The 26,121-nt window shown below is 43.5% G+C and overlaps 1 protein-coding gene across 3 annotated transcripts in view; it reads right to left on the reverse strand.

Moving 5' to 3' along the window:
• Nucleotides 1-26,121, reverse strand: part of PRKG1 (protein kinase cGMP-dependent 1) — a 1,249,639-nt gene that overhangs the window by 457,659 nt on the left and 765,859 nt on the right. For all 3 annotated transcript variants that reach the window (XM_042907726.1, XM_042907722.1, XM_042907723.1), the window contains exon 4: nt 2,894-2,999. In XM_042907726.1, the coding sequence (XP_042763660.1) occupies nt 2,894-2,999 (106 nt within the window). The remainder of the gene's footprint in view (nt 1-2,893; nt 3,000-26,121) is intronic.

Here is a 26,121-nt window from a genome sequence, read left to right on the forward strand (position 1 = left end):
CTTTGGGGAGAGTATACACACTTCTTAACAGCCCTGCAGAATAAGTGGTAGCAAAGAGAGATAACCTGGGAACATGGAGGAGAAAACAGTATTACTCGTTTAGCTTCATCAGTGTACAACCTGGGCAACAGTATAGAGGCCAAGCTTAGAAGATGCCTATGCTTGGTTTAATACTATGCTCTCAGGGTTTTGACATTTTTATTTTCCAAAGAGAGGGAGAGAGACAGAGAGACAGAGCATGAGAGGGGGAGGGGCAGAGAGAGAGGGAGACAGAATCTGAAGCAGGCTTCAGGCTCTGAGCTGTCAGCACAGAGCCTGATGCGGGGCTTGAACCCACGAACCGTGAGATGATGATCTGAGCCAAAGTTGGACCTTAAACGACTGAGCCACACAGACATTTTTTTAAAAGGAGCTCCCAATTTTCATTGGTCTCTGGGCCCTTCAAATTATGTACTGATCCTGCCCTTAAAGTCATACTAACTACCTATCTACAAATCAGTAAGTTTTGTGCCAAGACGAGCACCAAGATATTTACGACAAGTTTATAGTCTCAAAGTAGAAGTTCAACAGTCAGGTTATAATAAAACAAAGTAGAGAAGGAGACACATGATAGAGACAAAGCTCAAAAAAGGAAAATATTACTTCTTGGTGGAATGATGTTAGTATCTTTGCAAGAGGCAGGTTTTAGTTGTATCTTAAAAGATTTTAACACTGATGGGAGGTGGGGGGAAAAAACAAAACAAAGCAAAACAACAATGATGACCACAGAGGCAGTGAGCTGTATCAGGGACCAAGGACTGCCTGGGCACAGTGAATTGTCCGGTTTGCCTGGGGCAAGAAGAAAGCAGGCAGGAAAGCAGGTGGTGGTTGGCTGTGTGAGGGCCTTGAACTTGCAGCTAATGAGGCCATGCATAATTCAAGAGCAATTGCGAGCCACTGAAGGGTCAGAGAGAACCAGTTAACCACAGTCATAATTAAGGAAGATTAAAGCTGACCCCAGGCATTGATGGTCCCTTGGTCACCTCTCTGGACTCCCATCCCAGCACCGTCTTCACAAATGGTGAAGATGGTGAAGACTTGCCTCTTTAGAGAGTAGATGGATGGAAAGTAAGCGTCTGCACCCACCTCTAACTCAACCAGTTAAACTTCACCTGCACTAAGCTGGCCAACATGATACATTCCCACCCTCTGGAGAACCAACTTTACTTACTGAAGGTTTGAATCAGCAGAGCAGATAACACAAATTTAGGTGAATACAAAAGATATGAGTATATGCAGATTCAACTAAAAACAAAAATCCGAACAAAAAACCCCAGCAACAACACAATTAGACTTCATTGCCTGAACCAGCCCCTCTTAGAAAAATTTATGTGGGTCATGAGCACGGACACCCCGTTTCCTTGAGAGAATGGAATTATGGAAATCTATGTTTTAAGTGCCCAATGCTTAGGTACCTGAGAGCTTAGATAGGCTCTGTCCTACAGGTAAGAATTTTATTAATTACCAATCGGGATCTTTCTCTAATACGGTTCCATCAGAAGAAAACAGTAAATTGCACTTTAAGTAAAAGCTTAAAAATGATAATTTATTCCGTCTCCATCTTTCTCTCTTGGTCTCTGTATTCTTTCTATTCTCTTTCTCACACACATACCAGTATAGACACACGCGTATGTATCAACAAACACACGCAAATATAGATACACACACACACATACACACAGACGGCATCTGAATAATTTCCTTGCGAACTGTACTAAATTCCAAACAAAAGTACATTCCCACGTCTAAATGTTTCACCCAATCATGCGGAAGAAAAATCCCAACACCCTGATAATTATATTTTAAAATTACCACTTGACATCAAATTAGAGTTTTATTGTTCCTTTAGCAAGAACGTAAAGAACAAATTATGTGGAAATCAAATACGCATATACAATGAATCAGAAAATAAATGAACTACATAAAATACTCAAGTAAGGAATATTAAAATTCCATTGTAAGAAAATTCCACAGGTATCTGTTATGATGTATCACTGACCCAAAATGCGATTTCGATTTTCTACCTCCCCTTAAACCATTTCTTTCACAAAAACAAAAATAAGCCATGAAAAAACCGCCTTGATATTCTAGCTCTAAGAAATTATGATTGTAACAGATAATACGCCCCTCTTTAGCAAACGTAATCTGTATGTTATTACTTAAGGATGGTTCTGTTTTCAACGAAAAAATACAAAATAGCAACTTATTGGAAAAAAGTTGTCAATATTCTTTTTAAGGATGAAATAATGTATTTTCTTTAAAATAAGCTTAGAGACAAAGAAATGCATTTCAGTGAACATCAGTGTATTCTTAAGAAATGAAAAGCTGTTTTTTATCCCAGTTCCCATGCTATACTGAATCATGAAAATATACAATATCAAAAGAAAAAAAAAACTTTTGATATTTGAGAACTACAACAGAAAATGAACTTAAGTGGGGAAATTAAACTTGGGATTAAAGGATAATGAGCTTCGGAACTTTTCCATCTTTGTCACCTGACCTTTGACATGGAATCTTACACAAGAGACGATGCAGTCCAGACAGGTACCATCAACATTTTAATCGATAAATAGTTAGGGATGAACTCAATACCCCTTTTTTGTTCAAGCAAATTCTCCTTTGTTTCTCTGACCCACACTCCCTGAGATAATGTCCCAAGTTCTGACTTTGTCAGTTAGCATGGAAACTGGTACCAGAACCAGAAAGAAGAAGCCAGTCCAAAGTCTCATGCTTCTACAATTTTATAGGCTATCAAGACTGAAATGAAGGGAAAAGGCTTCCCTGGGCTGCCTGTCCAGGAAGAGGGTTGAAAAGACCATAAACGCCCTCAGCAGGAGAAAATAAAGCATCCTACCTTTTTAAAAATTCCATATACTCGGTGTGTTTGATGAGTCCTGTCCTCATCATGATTGTTTGAAAACATTGTCGATCGATGGCCCAGAGTTTCACATTCACAAGAGCTGGAGAAAAGAAAAAGAAAACAGGAAAAAAAAATTAGGCAATTTCAACCGTGAACCCCATCATGCAGAAGGGATATGAGTGATTCAGGAGAAGTATGGAAATAATTGACCTTCATTTACAGCTGGTACCCATCATGCTATCCCATTTTGTTAAGAAAGTGAATGTTCCTACTAGCATAAGGTAGCTCATAATTGTCCATCTAGTATTATTGTCTAAGAGGAAGATTCCGGTTCTCTTCTGCCCTTAAGGGAGGAGAATGCCTAAGTCCACAGTGAAAAACTTTAGTGCTTTCCAGACTATCTATGAAGGACATCACATGGAAGCAAAGAAAAATTCACAATTAATCACAACACTGCCTGGTAATTACCCAGAATGGTGTTAATGACTCAAATGATCATGTTTTACTTGTAAAAACTAGAAATGAAAACTCCATTTTCAGGTTTAGGGCTGAATCTAATAGGATAGAAATAATAACTTCACCATGATTTCTACATGAAGCTCATATTTTACAAATTATAACCTGTGCCCGAAGCTGTCCTGTGAAGTTCTCTGAGATCTGTTTGTTGAATTTTAATGTCTAGTCTTACCTACAACTGCCTCTGACAATGAATAATAGTGTTCAAACTGAGTATCACAGAATTACACCATTTGAGCTATTGAGCACACGACTAAGAGACAAGTTTTGGAAAAAGGCAGATGCTATAGACTAACAGAACCACCCAGTAAGATAAACTTTGGTTTTAAAAGAATATACTAAAAATCTCGGTAACAATCTGTGCAGTGGGCATGCAAGACACTTATGCTCTCCATTTTTATGTATGTTTGCAAGTTTTCCTAATAGCAAATACTTTCTGTTAGCATACAAATAGAGAAAGCCAATTCATAGGTCATACTGGTGGGGAGTGGGGTACATAAGGGCTGTGCGGGACAAGTGAGTGGAGACAGTTTATAATTTAAGGAGCCAAACACACAAAGACTGAAGAACACAATTCTCTCTTCTTCCCAGTTCTCAGAGGAAGCCCAGTGTGGAATGAGATCTGGGGGGAGTGGTCAGGGGCAAATGCTGAATATGAGGCCATGGGTGTGCCTTGCAGGGAGGGACTGGGAGTAACACACAAAGCAAACGGGGAAAATATGAGAAAGAGAATGCTGTGTTCTAATGTAAACCCTTATCTTCGCATTTTACCTAATTTTTCCTCGCAAAACTGTTTGAAGCCAAGGAACTAGAACATGACTTCTCTCTGGGCCAGCTCTTCATTGATAAAAGAAAAAGGATGCTTGGTTAACTAGAAAAGGAACAAAGCAGCAAGGACCGGTATGCACATGGCTCCGCTCCAAGTATCTTTTAAAAATGAGCCATCGGCAAAAACAAAGATCCTCACACAGGTGCTCTCCCAGCCACATTCAAGTTCCTCTGCCGAATCCGGGCTCCTTTCCAGAACACCTGTTTGCTTGAGACAAACCCAAAGACTGGATGATGCAACCACAAAGGACTGCCAATTCAGGAAAAGATTCACAAGAAGGAGCATCTTTATATAACTGACAGAAGCTGAGCTAGGAGGGAGACAGAGGAGGTGGCGTCCTGTGCGGGAGAAGAGCCTGGCGGGGGAGTGGGGGGGGGCTTGGGCTGGGGGAGTCCAGGCAAGGATCAGACAGACAGGAATGGCTGAGATTCTGCAGGCTTCTCTGATCTTTGAAAGCAGGCTGCTTCCGGGCCCTGGAAGTCAGGCATAGGAAGCGGGGGATTAATGCGATGAACAAAACAAAGCTATTAGAGATCTTAAAGACAAAACACAGCCAAGAACCTGAATTTCATTGAAAAAATTTTTAATATGAAATTTATTGTCAAATTGGTTTCCATACAACACCCAGTGCTCATCCCAACAGGTGCCCTCCTCAATGCCCATCACCTACCCTCCCCTCCCTCCCACCCCCCATCAACCCTCAGTTTGTTCTCAGTTTTTAAGAGTCTCTTATGTTTTGGTTCCCTCCTTCTCTAACCTTTTTTTTTTCCTTCCCCTCCCCCATGGTCGTCTGTTAAGTTTCTCAGGATCCACATACGAGTGATATCCACATATCTGTCTTTCTCTGTATGACTTATTTCACTTAGCATCACACTCTCCAGTTCCATCCACGTTGCTACAAAAGGCCATATTTCATTCTTTCTCATTGCCAAGTAGTATTCCATTGTGTATATAAACCACAATTTCTTTATCCACTCATCAGTTGATGGACATTTAGTCTCTTTCCATAATTTGGCTATTGTTGAAAGTGCTGCTATAAACATTGGGTACAAATGCCTCTATGCATCAGCACTCCTGGATCCCTTGGGTCAATTCCTAGTAGTGCTATGGCTGGGTCATAGTGTAGATCTATTTTTAATTTTTTGAGGAACCTCCACACTGTTTTCCAGAGCAGCCGCACCAGTTTGCATTCCCACCAACAGTGCGAGAGGGTTCCCGTCTCTCCCCATCCTCGCCAGCAGCTAGAGTCTCCTCATTTGTTCATTTTAGCCAGGCAAAGAACCTGAATTTCAGAACACATCAGAGGTAGGCCGCCATTTTTCGACTGCTTACAAGAAAAATACATTCTGTGTTCAGCATCATTCTTAATGGTTCCCAGGGATTTCCAGTAAGCCAAGTCTCCCTCCAAAGGCTGAATTAGGAGACATCAACCAATTCTGTTATTCTAAACATCAGGGGCAACATGACGACGTGTACTGTCACATATACACATACGGTACTGTACCTCAAAAGACTCAGTAGAGGCAGAAGGTCTAAGTGGAGTCAAGCATACATACATACATACGTCTAAGACTCTGCCCTGCAGGAAGACCTCACGTAGCACGTCTCCAGCAGCAATATGTAAAAATTTCCATTCCAGGCTCTTAAACCAAGAGACAGGAATAGTAGGTACTAAGCAGAGGCCACAGTACCCACGAGTCAAGCGACGAGGGTCGGGGTGCATGCATGCACACATGTGTTGTGACCGAGTGACCCGCAACGTTTTTCTGTCTGCGTTCCCGCGTGGAGGCCAGGCTGTGTTCCTGGTCCCTCCTGAGGAGCTGTCACTCTGGCCTCTGTCACTCGCTGGCACTTAGCGCGTGACCGATATCGCTCATTATCTCTGCTGTGTCTAAATGAGGTTTCCTCGAGTAAGTTGGGACCTTCCCGCAGAGAGAAGTCCGGGGCTCATTTCTTATAACCTCTTCTCTCTCAAGAAATTAGCTTTTCATTAGGTAAGTGTAGGCTATACTGAGTCATTAATGTAATTCATGCGCACAAAGGTCACCTAAAAATGAAGAAGTAAGCCTAAGTGGACTCCAAGATGACGTTAAAATAGCTCAACTGAATTGATCAGACATCATAAGCCATGAATTGAAAAAGGGTCTCTAAAAATAAGTTCACAGAATCTAATATTTTCATTTTATCTGATTCCCATTTACCCGGGCTACTGCTACATCTCTAAGTAAACCTGTTTCAGATATTTTGCATGATAATGAACATGGCTTGATGAGATTGCAAATTTGTCCATGACCTTGGGCAAGATGCCAAAACCTTTCCTGTACTCGGCCAATATACCTATTAGTCAAATCAGCACTTCACAGGTGGGCAAGCGTGACTCATAAACACCTTGCCTTGTTATCAGGAAAGTGGTTCTATTCAGGTGGTTATTAACGTCTTGCTTCTTCAACAGCCGGCTGGAGGGTAAGTCTGGTGCTTCCAACCTTCAGACCATTCAAAACAAGTTTTAAAAATCTGTCTATGTACCTTTAAGTGGTTTCTTAATCTCTGTAGGGAATAAGCACTTCAGAAATAAAGTTCCTCTGATTTTCAGGATGATTATGGTTGTTGAACGTTTAAGTCTGAAGGGCAGAGCAAGTATCGGAAACAGATTTTCCTTTTTGTTCAAGAATGAATCTAACATTCTCTACTCAGTGATCTTTTTCTTCCCCCTCCAGTTTAGGGCCATGTTGAATCAGTGGAAAACAGGCAAATTCCCATTCCTCTGAGATCTTTAAGGGCAGGAGCACATGAACGACACCTTCAACGTGGGCAAGAGTTGGCCTTCGTCTGGGGGACACCAGGATTACAGAGAAGGAGCCACAAAAACGGTGCTGGGATCAGATCACAAATCCGGGTTTGGCCTAAATTCTAGTAGGGATTCCCTCCACCGTGCAATTCAGATTTTGGAAGAATATTGAGAAAGCCTGTGTGGGTATAGAACACAGTCTCGAATATTCCTTCAGCCCGTATTTATTTTATACCAATATAGCCAACACCGGTGCTATGTATAAGAGACAGGAAACAAACACAGATCTCCTGCCTTTAAGAAACTTGTGATCTAGTACGGAGGCCGACGAGCCATTATCCATGCCGGATTGGGCCCATGGTTAGTTTTCCTACAGCACGTTAACCATGAACGGGTTTTGTATTTTTAAGTGGCTGAAACATTTTTAAAAAAATAACCCATGACACATGAGAATTCTATAAAACAAATTTTGGTGTCCATAAAACTTCCAATGGGAACACAGCCATGCGTATTTGTTTACATATTGTCTCTGGCTGAATTGAGTAGTTTTGATAGAGACTATCTGGCCCTTTACAGAAAACACTGGCCATCTCCTAGTCTCCTCTAAAAGGAAAACAAATCAAGAGGAAGTGCCAGCAGTAAGTATCTGGGGCTGTGAATATGCTGAAAAGACCTCATAGACCCCCCAGTCCCTGTGGGGAAAAACACAATGGTTGGCTGAAGGCTTTGCAGTAGAGAATCTTGTGCAAGCCAGGATTCTTCATCTGGTGCTGTGCACTGAATGGGTCTCCCCCAAATTCAAAAGCTAAAGCCACGATCCCCATGGCGATGGTACTTGGAGGCAGGGCCTATGCGAGGTAAGGAAGTTCTGGTACCAATTCGAGTGGGATGAGGTTAGGGGGCTGGGAGATTCCCGACACCAACAAGCACTTCTCAGGACCCCACCTTGGTGTCCCACCGTTCAACTCAATTCTGACGCTATCCACCCAGAGACCGCATCAGACTCCAAGGTTAAGGTTCACTTTTGAATGACTGCCTCCCTTCTGCTTCCCCTCAGAGGCCCATCCACAGTCCCTGTACTTCTGACCCACTGGCTGTAAATAAGTTTCCCAAGATCCTCTCCTTTTGTTTCATTAATTTGCTACATGGCTCATGGAACTCAGAGAAATGTTTTACTTCCTAGATCACTGTTTTATTATAAAAGAATATAACTCAGAATATAACTTAGGAGAGATGCAGAGGCTGAGGCTTGGGGAAGGGGACACAGAGTTTCCATGCCCTCTCCAGGAGCGCCCCTCTCCCCACCCCAGTTTCAGTTTCCTGCATTTACCAATCCGGAAGCTCTCCCAAACCTGTTTTTTGGGTGTTTATGACAGCTTCATTACATAAGCCTGATTGCTTAAATCATTGGCCATTGGTGATGGATTCAACCTCCAGATACTCTCTGCTCCCTGGGGATGGGGGGGGACAGAAATTTCCAACCCTCTGATCACATGGTTGGTTCCCTGGCAGCCAGCCCCCATCCTGGAGTCCGAAAGTCACCTCCTTAAGCTAAGGAAATCTTTATCACTCCTACCAATTAGAAAATTCTAAGGGTTTTAGGAGTTCAGTGCCAAAAACCGGGGGTGGGCGGGGGAAGGGCACGGATAGGGGAGACTGCAAGCCACAGTATCACAGGAAGTAATCAGGTCTAGATGAGGTCAAGAGGATGGAGTCCTCTTGATGGAATTAGTATCCTTTTAAGAAGGTAGGACACCTGTTTCCTCTTTCACCTCCCAGGTTTCTTCTCTTGTCATTACTTTAAAATTATAGTAATTCATAGACCTGCATCTCGATTTAACTTTTAATGTTATTTTATCACACTTATACTGTACATTAATGTATTTCAATATAAATGCGGGGTTTTTTTTTGGTAATCCTCTATTTTATGCTTTTATAAACATTATTCTTAGAGGATCCATATGCTCCATCAGATGGGCCGATAGGACCATGGCACCCACAAGATGGTTCTGGGGAAAGGATTGCCTCAGAGGAGGGCAGGGGGAAGACTAAGCTGGTTCCCAGTCACAGGGTGCCAGAGTATGAATAGTTCCCTGTTCCCTGCCCTCCCCCTGGAACTCCCTAACATCCTCACTGTCAACCAAAGGGTTAGCATTGAGCACAGCAGGGGACTGTTGACTTTGCTCCAGAACTCAATGTGGGAAGGGAGGAGCTAGAGAATTTTATTTCCCCATCACCACAAGGGGTCCTTCCAGGAAGAGATGTCTGCTCAGCTAGTGGTCCAGGAAGGCTGACTGAGGTGCTGGGTGAGGCAGGAGGCTGTCACAGGTGTAGCTAAAGAGTGCACATGGATCTCCTGTCCTCAGAACCTGATACAAAGGTCAGTGAGGAGGGGGCCATGGAAGGTTAAAGTAGGTGATTCGCTTCAGAAGCTTTTGTTAGCAGTATCCTAATGGTGCTTAAGAGGAGACTAGGACTAGGGGGAGCAAGAGAGGGGCAAAGACAAAGAGAGACCAAGATGGACCCAGAAAACCAGAGATAAAGAAATTAAGAGGGGAAGAGAGAGAGAGAGGGAGAGAAATCAGCAGTCTCTTATTACCGAAGTGGGTGGGTCCTGGTGGGTGGCAAGGAAGCTAGAGAGATGGATGGATTAGAAAGATCTCAAGGATCTTAAATAGACAGGACATGCTGTGGAGAGAGAATTTGACCCAAACACCTACCTTTCTAGCCTGGAAATATACATGGAAATAAAATAGTCTAATCATGAATGTTCCATTCACATTACTCCAAGCAGAGGCAGCAAATGTACTTGTAAGTAAGTGCCATTTTTTCAAGTGCAAGAACCATGTACGTCGTCAGCTACATGACCTAACCAGCCAATGAATTTGTGATTTTCTTTTACTTCTGTATTGTAAATACAACCTTGTATCTTTAAACTACTGTCTCACATGTTTTAAACTATCCTTGCCATATTTTTTAAAAAGTCTAATTATTTTAACATTCTGGAATGACTTGGTCCAACAGCTATTTGCACTCTAGAAATCCAGGTGTTAGGTTGCTCTAAGAACCACAACAAACACCTGACACTCAGGTAACCCCGGGAACATGAAGGAGGTCAAGATAAAAGTCACAAAAATTATCAAGCAGCAGGCAAGTAAATTTTATGCTTTAGAGACCATTTTTCTGTTCACAAAAGTTGATCAGGAAGCCATACAAATGGCCAGTTAAGACCCGACGGGATGCATAACACCATTAGGAATTAGGGAAAAATGCAAATCAAAACCCCAAAGGATACAACTTCACACCCACTAGGATGGCTATTCTTAAAATTAACAGCAGGTGTTGCCCAGGATGTGCAGCTATTGGAACTTATGCATTTCTGGTAGAAAGGTGAAATGGTGGAGACACCATGGAAAATGTTATAGTGGTTCCTTAAAGAGATGAAACATAGAATTAGCCTAGGATCCAGTAATCCCACTTCTAGATATATACCCACAGTAACTGAAGGCAGGGACATGAGTAGTTATTTGTACACCAATGTTCATGGCAGCAGTATTCACCATGGTCAAAAGGTAGGACCAATCCAAATATCCTTCAAAGAGGAACAGAGGTATACCATGTGGCCTATACATACAGTGGAATGTTGCTCAACCTTTAAAAGGGAATGAAAAACTGATACATGCTATGACACGGGTGAACCCTGAAAATGTTAGACTAAGTGAAATAAGCCAGACACGAAAAGACAAGCATTGTAGGATTCCGTTGGCAGGAGGCACCCAGAATCATCAAATTCATGCAGACAGCAAGTAGACTGCAGTGGTTGCCACGGGCTGGGGTGGGGATGGGGAGGTGGTGCTCGACGGGGACAGTTTCACTTCAGGGTGATGAAAGATTCCCCCAGATGGATGGTGGTCACGGCTGCACAACAATGCGATGTATTAATGCCACGGAATTGCACACTTAAAAGTGGTTAGAGTAGGTTTCACGTCATGTATATTTTACCACAAGAACCCAAAACTTGATCAATGGGTTTACTTTCCTAGATAATACAACATGTGACAGGTTTTGTTTTGCTTTTAATTTTCCATTAGATGCCCACTAGTATTTAAAGAAAGAAATTGGTACTTGGTATTTCCAAGGCAGAGTTCAAATTCCATAGGTTGAACTAGTACCATTTTCCCTTTCTTCCTGGCCTCAGGCTTGCCCCACCTCCCTCACATCAACACCTGCCTTCCCCATGTCCCTGCTCACGCACATTCCTGCAACTGGAGGGACTCTCCACTCCCCTCAAACTCTTGTCCTTGCAAGGCTCAGTTCAAAGTTATTTCTTCCCCCTTTTCACACCTTTCCAGGTCTTTTGCAAGCTTGGTTCTATTTTCCTAACTCTTGATAATTTTATTTTATTAAAAAAAAATTTTTTTTTAACGTTTATTCATCTTTGGGACAGAGAGAGACAGAGCATGAACGGGGGAGGGGCAGAGAGAGAGGGAGACACAGAATTGGAAGCAGGCTCCAGGCTCTGAGCCATCAGCCCAGAGCCCGACACAGGGCTCGAACCCACGGACCGCGAGATCATGACCTGCGCTGAAGTCGGACGCTTAACCAACTGAGCCACCCAGGAGCCCCTCTTGATAATTTTAAACATGTGTTGTCCAATATGATAGCCACTAGCCATGTGATCATTGATTACTAATGGAAACTGAAATGTGCCATCTGTGTAAATTATACAGAGAATTTGGAAGGCTCGGTATGAAAAAGCATAAAATGCCTAATGGATAATTTCCTATTGATTACATGTGACAATAAGAATATTTGACCTACTAAGTCAAAATGTACTAGAAACTTTATTTACACCTGTCTCCATTTTAATTTATTTTACATTTTGAGTATGGTTGACACACAATGTTGTGTTACTTTCACACCTGCAGCGGCTATTTAACTTTTCTATGTTACGGCATGTTCTCCACACATGTAGTTACTGTCTGTTACCATACAACAACAACACAACATCATTGACTATATTCCCTATGTTGTAACTTTCATCCTCATGACTGATTCATCTCTTAACTGGAAGCCTGGGTCTCCGACACCCCTTCACCCATTTTGCCCACCCCTCTTGCCTTTGTCCATCGGGTAACCATCAGTTTGTTCTCTGTATTTACAGGTCTGATTCTTTTTGTTTATCCATTTGTTTGGTTTTTTTAATCCCACTTCGAAGCAGAATCATATGGTACTGACTTAATTTACTTAGCAGGATAACTTCTAGGTCCATCCAGTTGTCACAAACGGCAAAATCTTGTCCTTTAAGGCTGCACTATATTCCATTTTATCTTTACTTTTTTTAATGGGATTGCCAGAAAATTAGACATTACATTTATCGCTCCCATCACATTTCAATTGGTCAGGGCTGCTCTAAAACAGCAGTACTCTTTTGTTTAAAAATTTTTTTAATCTTTATTTTTGAGAGAAATAAAGAGAGAGAGAGAGAGACACAGCGTGTGAGCAGGGGAGGAGCAGAGAGAGAGGGAGACAAAGAATCTGAAGCAGGCTCCAGGCTCTGAGCTGTCAGCACAGAGCCCAACGCAGGGCTCAAACTCACGAACTGTGAGATCATGACCTAAGCCAAAGTTGGATGCTCAACCGACTGGGCCACCCAGGCACCCCTAAAACAGCAGTACTCTTAACATATAATCCCTGCTTTACAGGCCTTTCTTGTTCCATGGGATGGCACAGAGTAAGAGCTCGTTAAGGATTTTCCCAATTGAATTTTGTGTACATGTCAAGCATTTTGTCTAAACAAAATCCATTTCTAGCCTTCCACTTCATAGGAGAAAGCACCAGAGACCCTCATAGTCCCTTTTGGAGGAGAACCAGCTTGAGCTTTTTGAGTGTGAGCTGTGTCTGACCATCCTTCCCCTGCAGTGAACATTAGTTGAGTTTTCTGACAATGGTTCCAGAGTAAATCGTTGTTCCCCTAAACAGCCCGTCTGCAAGGAACATTTTCAGATGATAGGTATGTCTCATTTGAAACTGTTGATCCATACTTTGTCTAAATGGACGGGATGTTTCTGAGGGCTTAGTGCAGGGGGATGAACAAGGAAAGGTGTCATTAGCTCAGTCTAGAACTTCACCCTCGACATTCAAGAGTACCAGCTCACACCATAAGGTACTTTACTACATATGCAAGGGATTCCAGAAGCTTTATTTTACCACCACGCCCATCTCCTGATGCCTGAATTATCTGTGATCCCTCAGATCTATAGAGTGACAGATCAAAGGCTTGGAGGGGGTCCATGGAGCCCACAACTGCTTCCCTACATTATTAAGGCATATGTTAGCCTAAAGCCAAATTTCAACTGCCAGAATGTTCTGAGACAAATGCTTCATAATTATAAAAGGCCATTTGCTGTTTACAATGCATCTGGAACACACTGAGGTCTCCCTTGTGCAAATTGCCTCCCCATTAGGATGGGGGTGATATTTTAAACTTTCTCGCCTAGAAAAATTATATATTCGGCAAAGATAATGGATTGTCAAGTTGAACACTGCACATAAGAAGAACCATCAGTATAAACTTACTGGTACAAAAATCTTTAGCAGTGTTGTCCTCACTCACGTTCATGTGTTTGAAAGGACGTGCTATGGTGGCACCCTTAATGCAATCAGTAGAAATGAAATAGTGGTGGGGTGCCTGGATGGCTTAGTTGGTTGAGTGTTCAACTTCAGCTCAGGTCATGATCTCACAGCTCCTGAGTTCAAGCCTCATGTTGGGCTCTGTGCTGACAGCTCAGAGCCTGGAGCTTGCTTTGGATTCTGTGTGCCCATCTCTCTGCCTGTCACCCACTCATGATCTGTCTCTCACTCTCCCCCAAATAAACAAACATTAAATTTTTAAAAAGAAATGAAATGATGGTTTCTCTAAGCTCTGCTTGACTTCACACCTTGTACCATGTAACTGGTAAGGCCAAGTAAGGACTTTTGGAAAATATGAAAACGTTAACTATCATAATGATTTCACATTTGTTTTTACTTTCAATGTTAAGGATACTGCAAAGACCAAACGAATGGTGCTATTTTTAATACAGTTATGATACTAATGAGCATGATTTTGAGTCCCATTATCGAACCTTTATTACATGACTTGGCAAGAACGTTATGTCTGTTACATTTACATCTGTTTAACCTATATTAATTGTGTGACGTACTCCAATCCCCTTTCTATAACTATGGAAACTCAGAGAGCCTGGGTTACTGCCGAAGTCACACAGAGTCATTAGCATAGTCCCTTTCATTCTGATTCCAAAGCCTGCGTTCTTATGGACACGTACATAACTCTGAAACTGGAATATCTGCTTTCCCCACTCCATTTTTCTGACCCATTGAACCAGCCTACCCCATGGTCATTAAATCCTCCAAAAAACAACACAACAAAACAAAACAAAGGGAATGTACATTTGAGTTGATTAATGGGGTGCCTAGGTGGCACAGTAGGTTGAGCTTCTGACTCTTGATTTAGGCTCAGGCCACAATCCCAGGGTTGTGAGATTGAGCCCTGCACCAGGCTCCTTGCCAAGCTTGAAGCCTGCTTGGGATTCTGTTGCTCATTTGCTCACTCTCTCTCCCGCTTTGGGTCCCTCCCCTGCCTTCACACATGCTCTCTCTCTCTCAAAAAAAAAAAAAAAAAAAAAAGCAATTATTGAGTTAGAGAGGATTTCTTGAAATTAAGGCAGAAGTGGGCTGCACATCTTACCCAAGGTTTTAATGTAATGGGAGGCTTCAAAGGTATTTTGCACCCAAGGCAGGTTCCTCGTGACCACCTTTTAGGCCACGTCTCCCTCTCCAGGCTCACAACACATGCCATGTCGAGCACGCTCCCCTTTCCTACCCTCCAGAGTTGCCAGCAGCTACCTTCTGTCTTTAGGTGAAAGGCTCAAGAAGCAATGTTCTCCATTTGACAAGCTTCAATTTTTTATGCAAACTAACTCAGTGGTGTTCAAGTAGTCATTTTTCAAGAAGCTGTGTGAACCATCCTGTGTGTGTCTGATAGCAATCCCCACAGGTATCAGAGATACATGCGGGAGGGCTCATGGGCCCCAGAGTGAATTCGATGTCTGCAGAATTCTAGTCATAGCTCCCTGGTTGTTGGTAAAGCCCATAAACACTAAAATCTAGAAGCTGATGAGTAACAGGTTCTGGGGGCACAAGACTGGGGGGCTGTGGAAGCAAGAAATTCCCCAAGTATCCTGGTTTTCTCCCTTACATCCTTGTTTACAACACTCTGTATCATCTGACATCTGTTCAACCAAAGGGCAATTATTTAGAAACCTGTTGACACCTACCACCAGTGGTGGGGGCTGGGAACTGGAAGGAAGGGTATAGGAATAAGCAAATAAATAAACAAACCTCAAGTCATCTGAAAACGACCACGGCGTGAAGCTAAGGCCAGGTATGGTGGGGAAAAGTGCAGCAAGAAATGGGGAATGAGCCTCAACAAAACAGGTGGCTTTCTATGCAACTCAGATGCAAATGGTAGGGACCAAGAGTGAAAGTGGCAAGGAGCAGACCCACAGGTAACAGTAGTGTTGTCGAGACTAAAATGCTACCAGTTAGGTCTACTCAAGACTAGTAGAGATCACACAATCACTCTGAGTCACTAACAGTGAAGGAAGTGATAAGCAATTCCAGTCATTGATGGATCTTCTAAATAACCATTCTCTACCTGTCACTCCACCCGTAAAACATTCGACGGCTCCCTACTACCAATAAATAAAGCAGAACATCTTCATCCTTACGTTTAATCCATATTTAGTGCAAAGTACCTTCCTAGTTTCATCTCATACAATCCCTGAAACATACGGTTTGTCTCCTTCAATGATTCTAACATCCAGCTTCCCAACCCACCCCTCCTTTCAGGTTTTTGCTCCAGTTATTCTCCTCTACTTAGGGCAATCCTCATAGCCCTCCAAGTCCAGTTCAAAGACCACTTTCTCCATGAAGACTTTCCAGTCCACCCTGGCTTGAAACCAACCAGCCGGCCGGCCAGCCAACCAACCTGTATGTGTGTGTCTACAGCCTTCTGACCGTGCCTCCTTCATGGCTCTCATTACTCTGCCTTGCTTCAGTTATTCGTGTACGTGAGTTACATCACACCACAGTCTTCTATCAATACTGTGATGTGTTCCCAGTACACAACAAATGCTGTAGGGTATATCAGGGACTAGGTTTCAAGGGGTGGGGGGGGGGGGTGGAAAATTCCATGGAAAAGACGAAGCCACCGAGAATATTCAGTCTGGATAAGACCAAGGGAAAACTCAGTACCCGTCCTCAAAGATTCCATGGGTTTATTAGGCATCGAGTGATTTCAAGGGAGCTGTTTCTAAGAGAATCAAGGGCTAGCCTGAAATCCCAAGCTGGGAGACAGTTATTACAAACATTCCACAGGCATTTACGGAGACCTTATTACATGCCAAAAACCATATATACCACGTACCAGTGATAGAAAAAACAAACAGGATACAGACCTTGTTCCCAAGCACCTCTTGGTGCTAAAAGCTAACTTTGTCTTTTCCTCCTTACTCACCCACTTTTTTATTATTCTTATGCTAATAGCCTTGACTGCTCATCTCAAGCCAAAAGTGAACCAACCCACCACCATGCACTGTTTCTGGTGGATTAAGAGGCAATTCCTTCTGACTTGTCAAGGACAGAACTAAACCAGTAATTAGAAGTCACAGGGTTGGTGATTAAGACCCCGTGCAAAGACTAAAGGAGTAGCCTACGATGAAGCTTCCCACGGCACAAAGTGCTCCAGCGGGCTACCTGCTGGAATGCTGGAGAGTCCTGCATCAGAGGAGAAGTTGAACTGGATCATCTCCAAGGAGCAACTGAACCAGAAGATTGGACAGCAGCCCATAGATCACTGGAGAGATCAGTGAGTCACAGATCTGCATGATTGAGGACATAATGATAATCATCTTGAGACAACAACTCCCCTGTATGCGGCACTGCACCAAAGGATGACAGTTTCAGGACAGATGTCTGAAGTAAGGGTGACGCCACTTACTGACTTTAATGAAGGAAACAGCGTCTCAGTCCATGCTTTATACACAAGCTTAACAACTCAGGAATTTGAAAAACAAAAGCATGAGGGAGCAGGCTGGAGAGTGAAAAACAGCCATCTGGGGTCTGGCATGCGTGAGCATCCTCCTTATACAACAGAGGAGCTGCGGGGCCTGGGACAAGTAATTTAAGCTTCCATAGGACTATTTGAGGAAACTAAGATAGTAACGTGCCTCACACAACGGTTTTCAGATCGGAGTCCAGTAACTTTGGGCAGATATGCAGCATGATACTGGGGATCTGAAATGTGATTCACTCGTGGATGTCCTTCAGTGATTTTTCCACCTCATGCATACATAGGAAACGGAATCAACACCAGCCCGTGGGGGACAGACCATGAATTTTAAGTTGAAAAAGGAACGTCTCGAGCATTTCCAAACTTGGCTCCCTACCTCCTAATAATAAAAAGGAACATCACTTGGGGAATTGCGTACAGGTTTAGGCAGGCTTCCAGGTAAAGAGGAAAATTAAGAGAAAGCTGAGAGGATGTTAACATGGTACTGAAGACCAGAAGGCTGGCTTATAGCAGCAGAGCGCTGGGAGAGCCAGGAGTAAGTCTTGCTCATCTTTCTATCCCTAGTGCGGTGTATTCTGAGTTACGGACACACAGGGCAAAGCCAATCCGTGTTGGCTGAATGAGTAATTCCTACATATTCCTGCCTGACGCTGTTCGTACAAATGTCTCAGGACTCATTTCCCGACGGTGTTTAGTTCTATTATAAAAAGGCTGTGTGTGATTTAGTGGAAGTCAAGGCCCAGAAAAATCCCAGAGTTGAAAATTCTTACACAGATGCTTTGCAACCCTTCAACAAAGATAACAGAGGCTGAGTAGCCATTTCACTTTACTGAGATTCATTTTCGACGGGCTCTTTAGTATGTCGGGGGCCCACATCACATCGACAAGGCTCCCAACAGGGCACATGTTGGGCCCCAAGCATAAGCTTCATTCTCCAGCAAGTGACTGAGCTGGTTTTGTTGACAGCTCTCTTACGGTGACACAGTTTCCTACAGGTTGGCACATTTTGAACAGTGTGCCTAATTCAAAAATATCAGCACATACTCAGAAAATGTCATCGCACATCTGTGCGCCCCAACAGATTTTTAAGTCTGGAATCTCATTAGGGAAATGGGTATCACGTCTCTAAGTCCTCGAGTCAGCTGGATGGACTGCATCCCTAAATACTACACTATGATGTGGAAAACACAGGCTTACAGATTCGCCGGCATTCAAGTAAACATCGTGGAAAAGTTAACCTAGTCACGTTCCCTCACAAGTTGCAGGGTGGGACTTCAACTCAGAAACGTGGTCATATCCTACGGTTTCTCTTTTGCCAACGGTGGGTCTGTATGCTAGAAGCTATACATTTGATGTATTTTTAATTAATCTTCTTCCTTGAGGGGGAAAAAAATGAAGCCTGAAGATTCCATGCCTATTAGCCCCCTGCTGTACATCTACAGAGCTCACCGCCGATGTGCTTCCAAAGCTCCCGTTTTCCTCGGATATCTCTCCATCACCCGAGTTCATTGCCACCTGAAGGCTAGACTCAACAGCCACGATTCAGGATCCCTTTCAAGTCCTCACATAAATATGGAAACCAATGCTTCCATCTAGGTCCCCTTAACAAAGTATAGGACACAGCTGGGTTAAAAAAAAAAAAAAAAAGAGGCAATACCACTTCCCATTTATTTTCTAGGCTTTGAAATACAATGTCCCTTTCCGGCCCATCTCCTCTTTGGTCAATTCTATGCAATTCTCAAAGATGGACAGGACTTTTGGAAAACCTCATCAGGAAAGGGAGCTCCCTAAAGGTCTCCTTTGCTGGCAGATGAAACGACTGACATCAAGAAATGTCAAGTGAGCTCAGCTGTTTTACATTTTCAAAATTGTCTACATTGGCATGTTAGGCAAATGCCATTTTCCTTCTTGTGATTTTTCTCATCTGGAAGCCGGGTAGTGCTGCGAGGAAAACTTCTCAGTCAACAGCAATTAGAAGAAGGAGTTTTAATAGACCTGGATACAGAGGATGCTTGTGCTCGTCTGTAATTTGGAAACGAATAGTGCTTACAGTTTCACAGAGAAAAGCAGAGGTATCTGTATTTTACAACAGGCTGACTGGTTTCTTCAGGGCAAAGAAAAATCTGGATTTCTCCAAGGAAGATCCTCTGCTTAAATGCACGAGACACCGTCTTTTCATGCGCAAACCGTCGTTTTCACGTCGTAATATCACATGCGTGGATGTGAATCTCAGAGTGTGGTCTAGCCCCCTAATGAGTTGTTCCTGGTCAGCGGAAGTGTGCCAACTCCTCCAGCGAGGAATGGCAAAGCATAGCCTGTTACTTGGTTACACATCATCTAAGGATGTATATTCACTGAAAGGAGGTAAAGATTGGTGTAAACGTATGTTGAGTTTCCTCTCAACTCCTCAGCCCGACCAAGACTGAGGCTTGTGGGGGTACACCGGGCCAGGCAACAACATCTCTTCCTTAAGAACCACGTGCAGGGTAATTCCATCCCCCACACCCTATTTCTACATATACCTCATTCTCCTCTCCCTCTTCTCAATCTGTGTTCAATGAAGTTACGTTGATGCTTAAGCTAGACAGAGTCTGGCCCCTTTTGGAGCCCCAGAAGGAATCCTGATGCGAATACAAATGGCTAATTATGTCCTGATCACTGGGTCAACTCACATATGCGGAATGTACAAAGGAGATTAAATTCTAAAATCTTTAAACCATCTGAATAGAACCGTGTGGCTTTCAGAGAATTTCCATATAAATGGTTCTAACTTTTGAAACCATACTTAGATGACACAAGTTATAATTTCATTTTATCAATTAAGACAAAGACATAAACAAGGTACCATGATATCGAGCGGTTTTATAAAGATTATGCAGCCAGGCGCTGACAACTATATAATTCATCAAGGACACGCTCCAGTCACGCAGCACCGAAGTTTAACCAAAACGACCAAAAACATTCAGATCAATGTGGTACTTGTTCAAGATTCACATTTTCCAAATTCTAAGTGTGAAATGCATTACATTTACATAGATGATTTCAAAGATAAACCGCCTAGTCTCAGATACCTTTCTAGTTGACTTCATCTCATTCTTGAAAGCTACTGCTGAGTGGTTAAGGATTTCAAGGCACTAGGTAGAGTCATTTCGAAGCACTCAAGATAAAGCAGTAATCAAGTCACAAGTGAGGCTTCAATGTGTTGAGTTATTTGTCCCACCAATAAATATTTAGGAAATAATAAATGCCATGTACCTCGGAGATCATGGCATACAGACACATTTCCTGTCTTCTAGGAGTTCACAGTGGTTGAGAACCATAAATGAAGAGACACCAATATGGTGTGGTGAGTGCCAGGCTTGCCTGGCAGGTTCACCAGGTGCATGGGGAGCCTGTACCAGGAACATCGGATGCCCAGGCTGGGCAGAGTTCCCTAAGCAAAGAGTGCTCACGATGTCTGAAGCAGGACAACTTGTCCCAGGGAAGAAAGGAAAGACTGGTCAAATCCTTGATGTTAGTGAAGCAGAACCGGACCATACAAGTTTCAAAATAAATTTTTATTCCTTCCCTTCACTCAACTGCATCCCCACACTAGACACTCCTTATTCAGCTCAAGGTCATGAACTCTTGAAACACAAGTCAGGTATCTCTACCCCTCTCCACTCAGTTCAGAAACAAGTAATCCATCACCCTAGAGTGCTACCAAATTTGAGAATTTTACAGAATCTAGCCATGACTATAGGTCTTAGCCACAAAAAAAAAAAAAAAAAAAAAAAAAAAAAAAAAATCAAGCATCAAGAAACCCTCCACCTTCGGGATGTCTGGGTGGCTCAGTTGGTTAAACGTCCGACCTCGGCTGCCATCATGATCTCGGTGTTCCTGAGTTCAAGCCTCACATTGGGCTCTGTCTGACAGCTCAGAGGCTGGAGCCTGCTTCGGATTCTGTGTCTCCCTCTCTCCCTGCCCCACCCCTGCTAGTGCTCTCTCAAAAATAAACGTTTAAAAAAAGTTAAAAAAAAAAAAAAAAAAAAAAAAAAAACAACTCTCCACCTTCCCGGACTTCACGGAGTCACTCCATTCTGATCCCGCAGCTCTCCAGCAATTACCCCACACCCGTTCTGAGAGTATCATCAGGTGCAGCCTTCTACCGTCTTAGGTATAATGAATACCAACTGCTTTGAGGCTCTAACAAACCAGGAGATACGGGGACAGAACCTTGCAGATTCCGTAACCCAGGTGGTACCACCGCCCACAGATAGCTTAGCACGTAGTGAAGACAAAACAGAGTTATCCTCTGAACTACTGGTCCATTTATCCATAGTGGCTGAATGCGATGTCCCCAAGTCACTGACAAAAGTAGCAGGTGTGCCCTCAGTGTTATGCCTTCATCAACATGGCTTTAAGTCTTATACAGTGCATTTTGTCTGTTTCAGTATACACGCATTGAACACGGCATCAGGTTGACATCAGCATTTGCTGAAAAACAACTCAGTTCTCTGTACCCTCCACGTGGGGGATGCCAAGTTGGGAGACAAATCAGAACTAGCCTCATTCTTTAATGTCCCTTGTCCCGTTTCCGCCTGGTGCTGCCCAATAGAAACTGGAAAGCTGGACTGTAAATGAATCACACAATAGATAGGCATTCATCAGTTACAGGTTGCATCTAAGCAGGAAGCCGAGAGTCGGTTTTAGGAGTCAAATTTCACCCCCGTGCATTTCTTTTCACAGATTCCTTTCAGCTTCCCTGACCAGTGTTTTTATGCTACTGTTTCCCTTTCCTTACTTTTCCAATCAGGAACCAGGGACAAAGAGGAAGAAAAGCAGATCATGGTCAGGGTGGAGCGATGTATATTCAAAGGATGCTTTGGGAACCAAAGACGAGCGTTTGTATCCAAAGACACCCTCTACCCTACTCCACCCCTCACCTATTGTCTTGGTGAATGTACTTTTTTTTTTTAGAACATTGATGGAAAAACACCAACAAAAAAATGAAGGAGCTACTTCTGATGGGAACTTGAGATTATCCTGAATGTTTTTAAGTACAAATAACCACATTACAATTTTACGGCTTAAGAAGGAAACAGGAATGACAACTGCAGTGAGCAGCCTGGATTGTAAAAAATGTGGAGCGCATTTATTTTAATTAGTCATGGCCTTGACACTAATTGCTCTCCTGTCACAAGTTCGCCTTTTTCCATCAGTAACATACTCGTCCTTTCAATAATGAAAAGGGAGAGAAGGAAAAAAATGTAATTTTTTATTCCAAAAGGTAGGACCATTTGCAATGCTAAATTATCAGCAGTCTCACTGACGCTAAAGAAACTATACAGTCAGATCTAGACTTAGGAAATGGTTCCTTATTTCATCACGGAAGGATGTTCGATACTGTGATCTATTGTCAGGTCAATGCCTTAAGAAGGCAAGGGGTAAGGGTGGCCTCCCACAAGCACAGAGGTGTACGTCCCCCCATCATCTGTCACAAGCTCTGGGGTAGAGTCACAGCTCAGTCAGGCTGCTCCAGGAAACACCAAAGCAGCAATGACGTCAGGACTCGTGCCAGACGTAAAATACACTGGCACTGCATCAACACAAAAACGAAAACGGGGGCACCTGGGTGGCTCACTTGGTTAAGCATCTGACTTCAACCCAGGTCATGATCTCCCAGTTTGTGGGTTCAAGCCCTGTGTCGGGCTCTGAGCTGATGGTGTGGAGTCTACTTGGGATTCTCTTTCTCTGCCCCTCCCCTGCTCAGTCTCTCTCAAAATCAGGAAGTAAACTTGAATAAAACATAAAATAAAAACAAAAGAAACTATTCCATATTCTCTAGAAACGTACGAAGGTAAAATGGTTCATTCTTCCTGGTAGATAGGAGTTGTTCTGTTGTGTTTTTTTACTTTGAAAAAGACGCCCCACCTAGGCTTCCATTTAAGAGCAGAAGCACACACATTAGCTGGTGCTATGAAATCAGATGGGGGGCCATGTCCACGGCCGCTCAGACAGGCCCCAGGGGGAGGGGGGGACAGGCCTTTGCTGCATTTCCTCTACCAGGAACCCCCACAGGGAGTCGGCAGGGCAGCCAAGGGGATGACCGCAGGATAGGCAAAGGGAGAAACTTGTCGAAGAGGAGCTTCAGCCAGAATGTGGGGGGAATTCACGGAAGACAGCCCAGCAGAGGCAGGCCTCCCAGAGCACAGCCACAAGTAGCCACCAAACACAAGGAAGGGTCAAGAGGGATGGAGAGAGAGTGAGCCCGGATGACAAGGGAGCAAACACCAAGGTCCACCCTTTCCAGAGAGGGAGCCCCTTCAGGAGAGAGGGTTTCACTCACCTCCTGCAAGGAGCGGTGCTCTTCCCTTTCATTGCTGGCTTCTTTTCAGTGAAAAGTTCACATCACAGAATTTTCTGCACATTCATAAGTGGTTATAAACCAAAGAAACCCTGATTTTTTCAGGAAGGCCCGTAGCAAAGGAGAACTCACAGCGTTCAAAGAGTGTGGCCTGCCAGAAGCAGCAAGGAAGCTGTTCTCAAACCTCAGGTGGGGGCCGGGTGGGGGGAGGGGAGCTCACCCGAAGGCTTTTTAAACAGATTGCTGGGCTCCACCCCCAAGGGGTCTGAGTCAGGGCCCAGGACTTTAGGTACCTAACAACCCCAGGTGATGCTAATCAATGCTGCTGGTCCAGGCACCACATTTTAAGAACCGCAGGTCTGGGGCACCTCAGTGGTTAGTCAAGTTAAGCGTCCAACTTTGGCTCAGCTCATGATCTCACAGTTTTGAGTTTGAGCCCCGAGTCTGGCCCTCTGCTGACAGCCCGAAGCCTGGAGGCTGTTTCAGATTCTGTGTCTCCTCCTCTCTCTGCCCCTCCCCTACTCATACTCTGTCTCCCTCAAAAATAAATAAACCTTTAAAAAAAACCAAAAAACACTGGTCTCACCAAAAGAATACCTTCATGTCTAGGTTTCTAACTGAACCGTGAGTAGCAAGAACAAAGAAAGTATATATACTTTTATGCCTTTTCAACGTATTCAAAACCTGTGGAAAAAATCAAGGGGCAATTTAATTGGGATAGACTGGGGAGGTTTTTGTTGTTTGTTTTCCACAACAGATTAATTCTATTAGCAAGGGCCTTAGCGCTTTGCAAACTGAAATGTATGTGAGAATCACCTGGTGACCTTGCTCCAATGCAGATTGTGATTCCATAGGTCTGGAGTGGTCTTTAGTTTTAACCCTTCGTTGAACAGGTGCCCAGGTGATACTCATGCTGCTGGTCCAGAGACGTCACCGTGAATAGCAATGTCTTACTAGTTTGTCATGAGAAGCAGTATAGCCCTGGGGGGTCAAGAGTGATGACTCAGGAGTCAAGCTCTGTCACTCACTAGCTGTGTGATTTAGGCAAGTTACTTAACCACTCTGTGGCTCAGTTTCATCTTTAAAATGAGAGTCCCTGCCTACAGTGTTGTGAGGAATTAAACAGGTTAAAATGTGTAAAGCACCGTGCTTGGCATGGGTCCGACAGAGAAAGGGAGCCCCTTTGCTGTTATTAAACCTAGTATATATTTGCTTTTTAAAGTCTCTTTACAGGTGCTTGAAATGAAGCAGTTCTCCGTCAGGATGGGAGGCAAGTGTCTTCAAGGTCACATATCCGACTTGACTGAATTCCTCATCTGTCTGCTGCATTATTTTTATTTCTTAAGGCTGTACAATCCTGTCCCTGAAGATCTCAACAAGCCTTCTTTTTTTTTTCTTTCCCCTTGCATCCAAGGCAGTACTGAACTAAGGTGTGTGTGTGTGTGTGTGTGTGCAGGGGTTCAGGTGATAAGAAAAAGTATGTAAAAGACTTTGCCTAATGTTGCAGACATAACCGGTGGTGAATGTTCACATAGAACTACTTTCTGGTTATGTCTGTAGCATGGGATTACAAGGATTCCTCCCACTGCTGAAGATTTCTGAAGAACAAAAGCGCATAGAGACAGAAGCATACTTTCTTCCTCTCACTATGTCTGCAGCGCCCCCCCCCCCACACACCCCCAGCGGGGAAAATGGTGCTAAATTCTGCTGTGACTACTCACGGGCGTCCGGCACCCGCCTTTGTAGTCAACCATTAGACCATAAAGTTCTGGGCAACTGGAAGGAACTGGCTGGATATTTATGAAGTAACACAATCATTTTCCATGAACAATATAGAGAGATTTTCAAGGACCCAAACCATGGCTGTTATGACGGTACATTTTGCAATGCCGGTCTGCTTCCAAACGTCAGCCTCGTAAGATTGTTTCTGTGAGCCTGTCAACAGTTTATTGAAAGGGCAATCTGGGATAATTGCAGAGACCCAGAGCCGCACCTGCTGTAATTTCACTCTTGGCTTTGGGGAAACAGCCTCTTTCAAAATGTCAACATAACCGAAGCGCTCTGGAACCAGTGGTCTTTTTACATCTACACTATTCATACTGGAGACCATGAGGGAAAGGCACACGTAGACACACTGAGACAGTGGGTGACGGAAAGAACGGAGATAAAGCCTGTTTTTTTCAAATACTTTTTATAAACGGAGAGAGCATTTGGCCCTGAAAAGAAAGAGGAGATTATGTCAAAAAAATAAAGAATTTTGAACTTGCCCTCTGGAACAGAACACAGGAATTATTATGAGTATCTTAACTACCACGCTATCCAACAAGGCTGAGAAGCCACTTCCAATATGTTTGGGATATATGAAATGCCTTGCAAGAATTCCAGAATCTTTTTTTTAAAATTTTTAATGTTTATTTTTGAGAAAGAGAGAGACAGAGTGTCAGCAGGGGATGGGAAGAGAGAGAGGGAGACACAGAATCCACAGCAGGCTCCAGGCTCTGAGCCGTCAGCACAGAGCCCGACGTGGGGCTCGAACTCACAGACTGCGAGATCATGACCTGAGCTGAAGTCGAACATTTAAGCAACTGAGCCACCCAGGTCCCCCAAG

This window comes from Panthera leo, chromosome D2 (genome assembly GCF_018350215.1).
Source record: "Panthera leo isolate Ple1 chromosome D2, P.leo_Ple1_pat1.1, whole genome shotgun sequence".
Lineage (NCBI taxonomy): Eukaryota > Metazoa > Chordata > Mammalia > Carnivora > Felidae > Panthera > Panthera leo.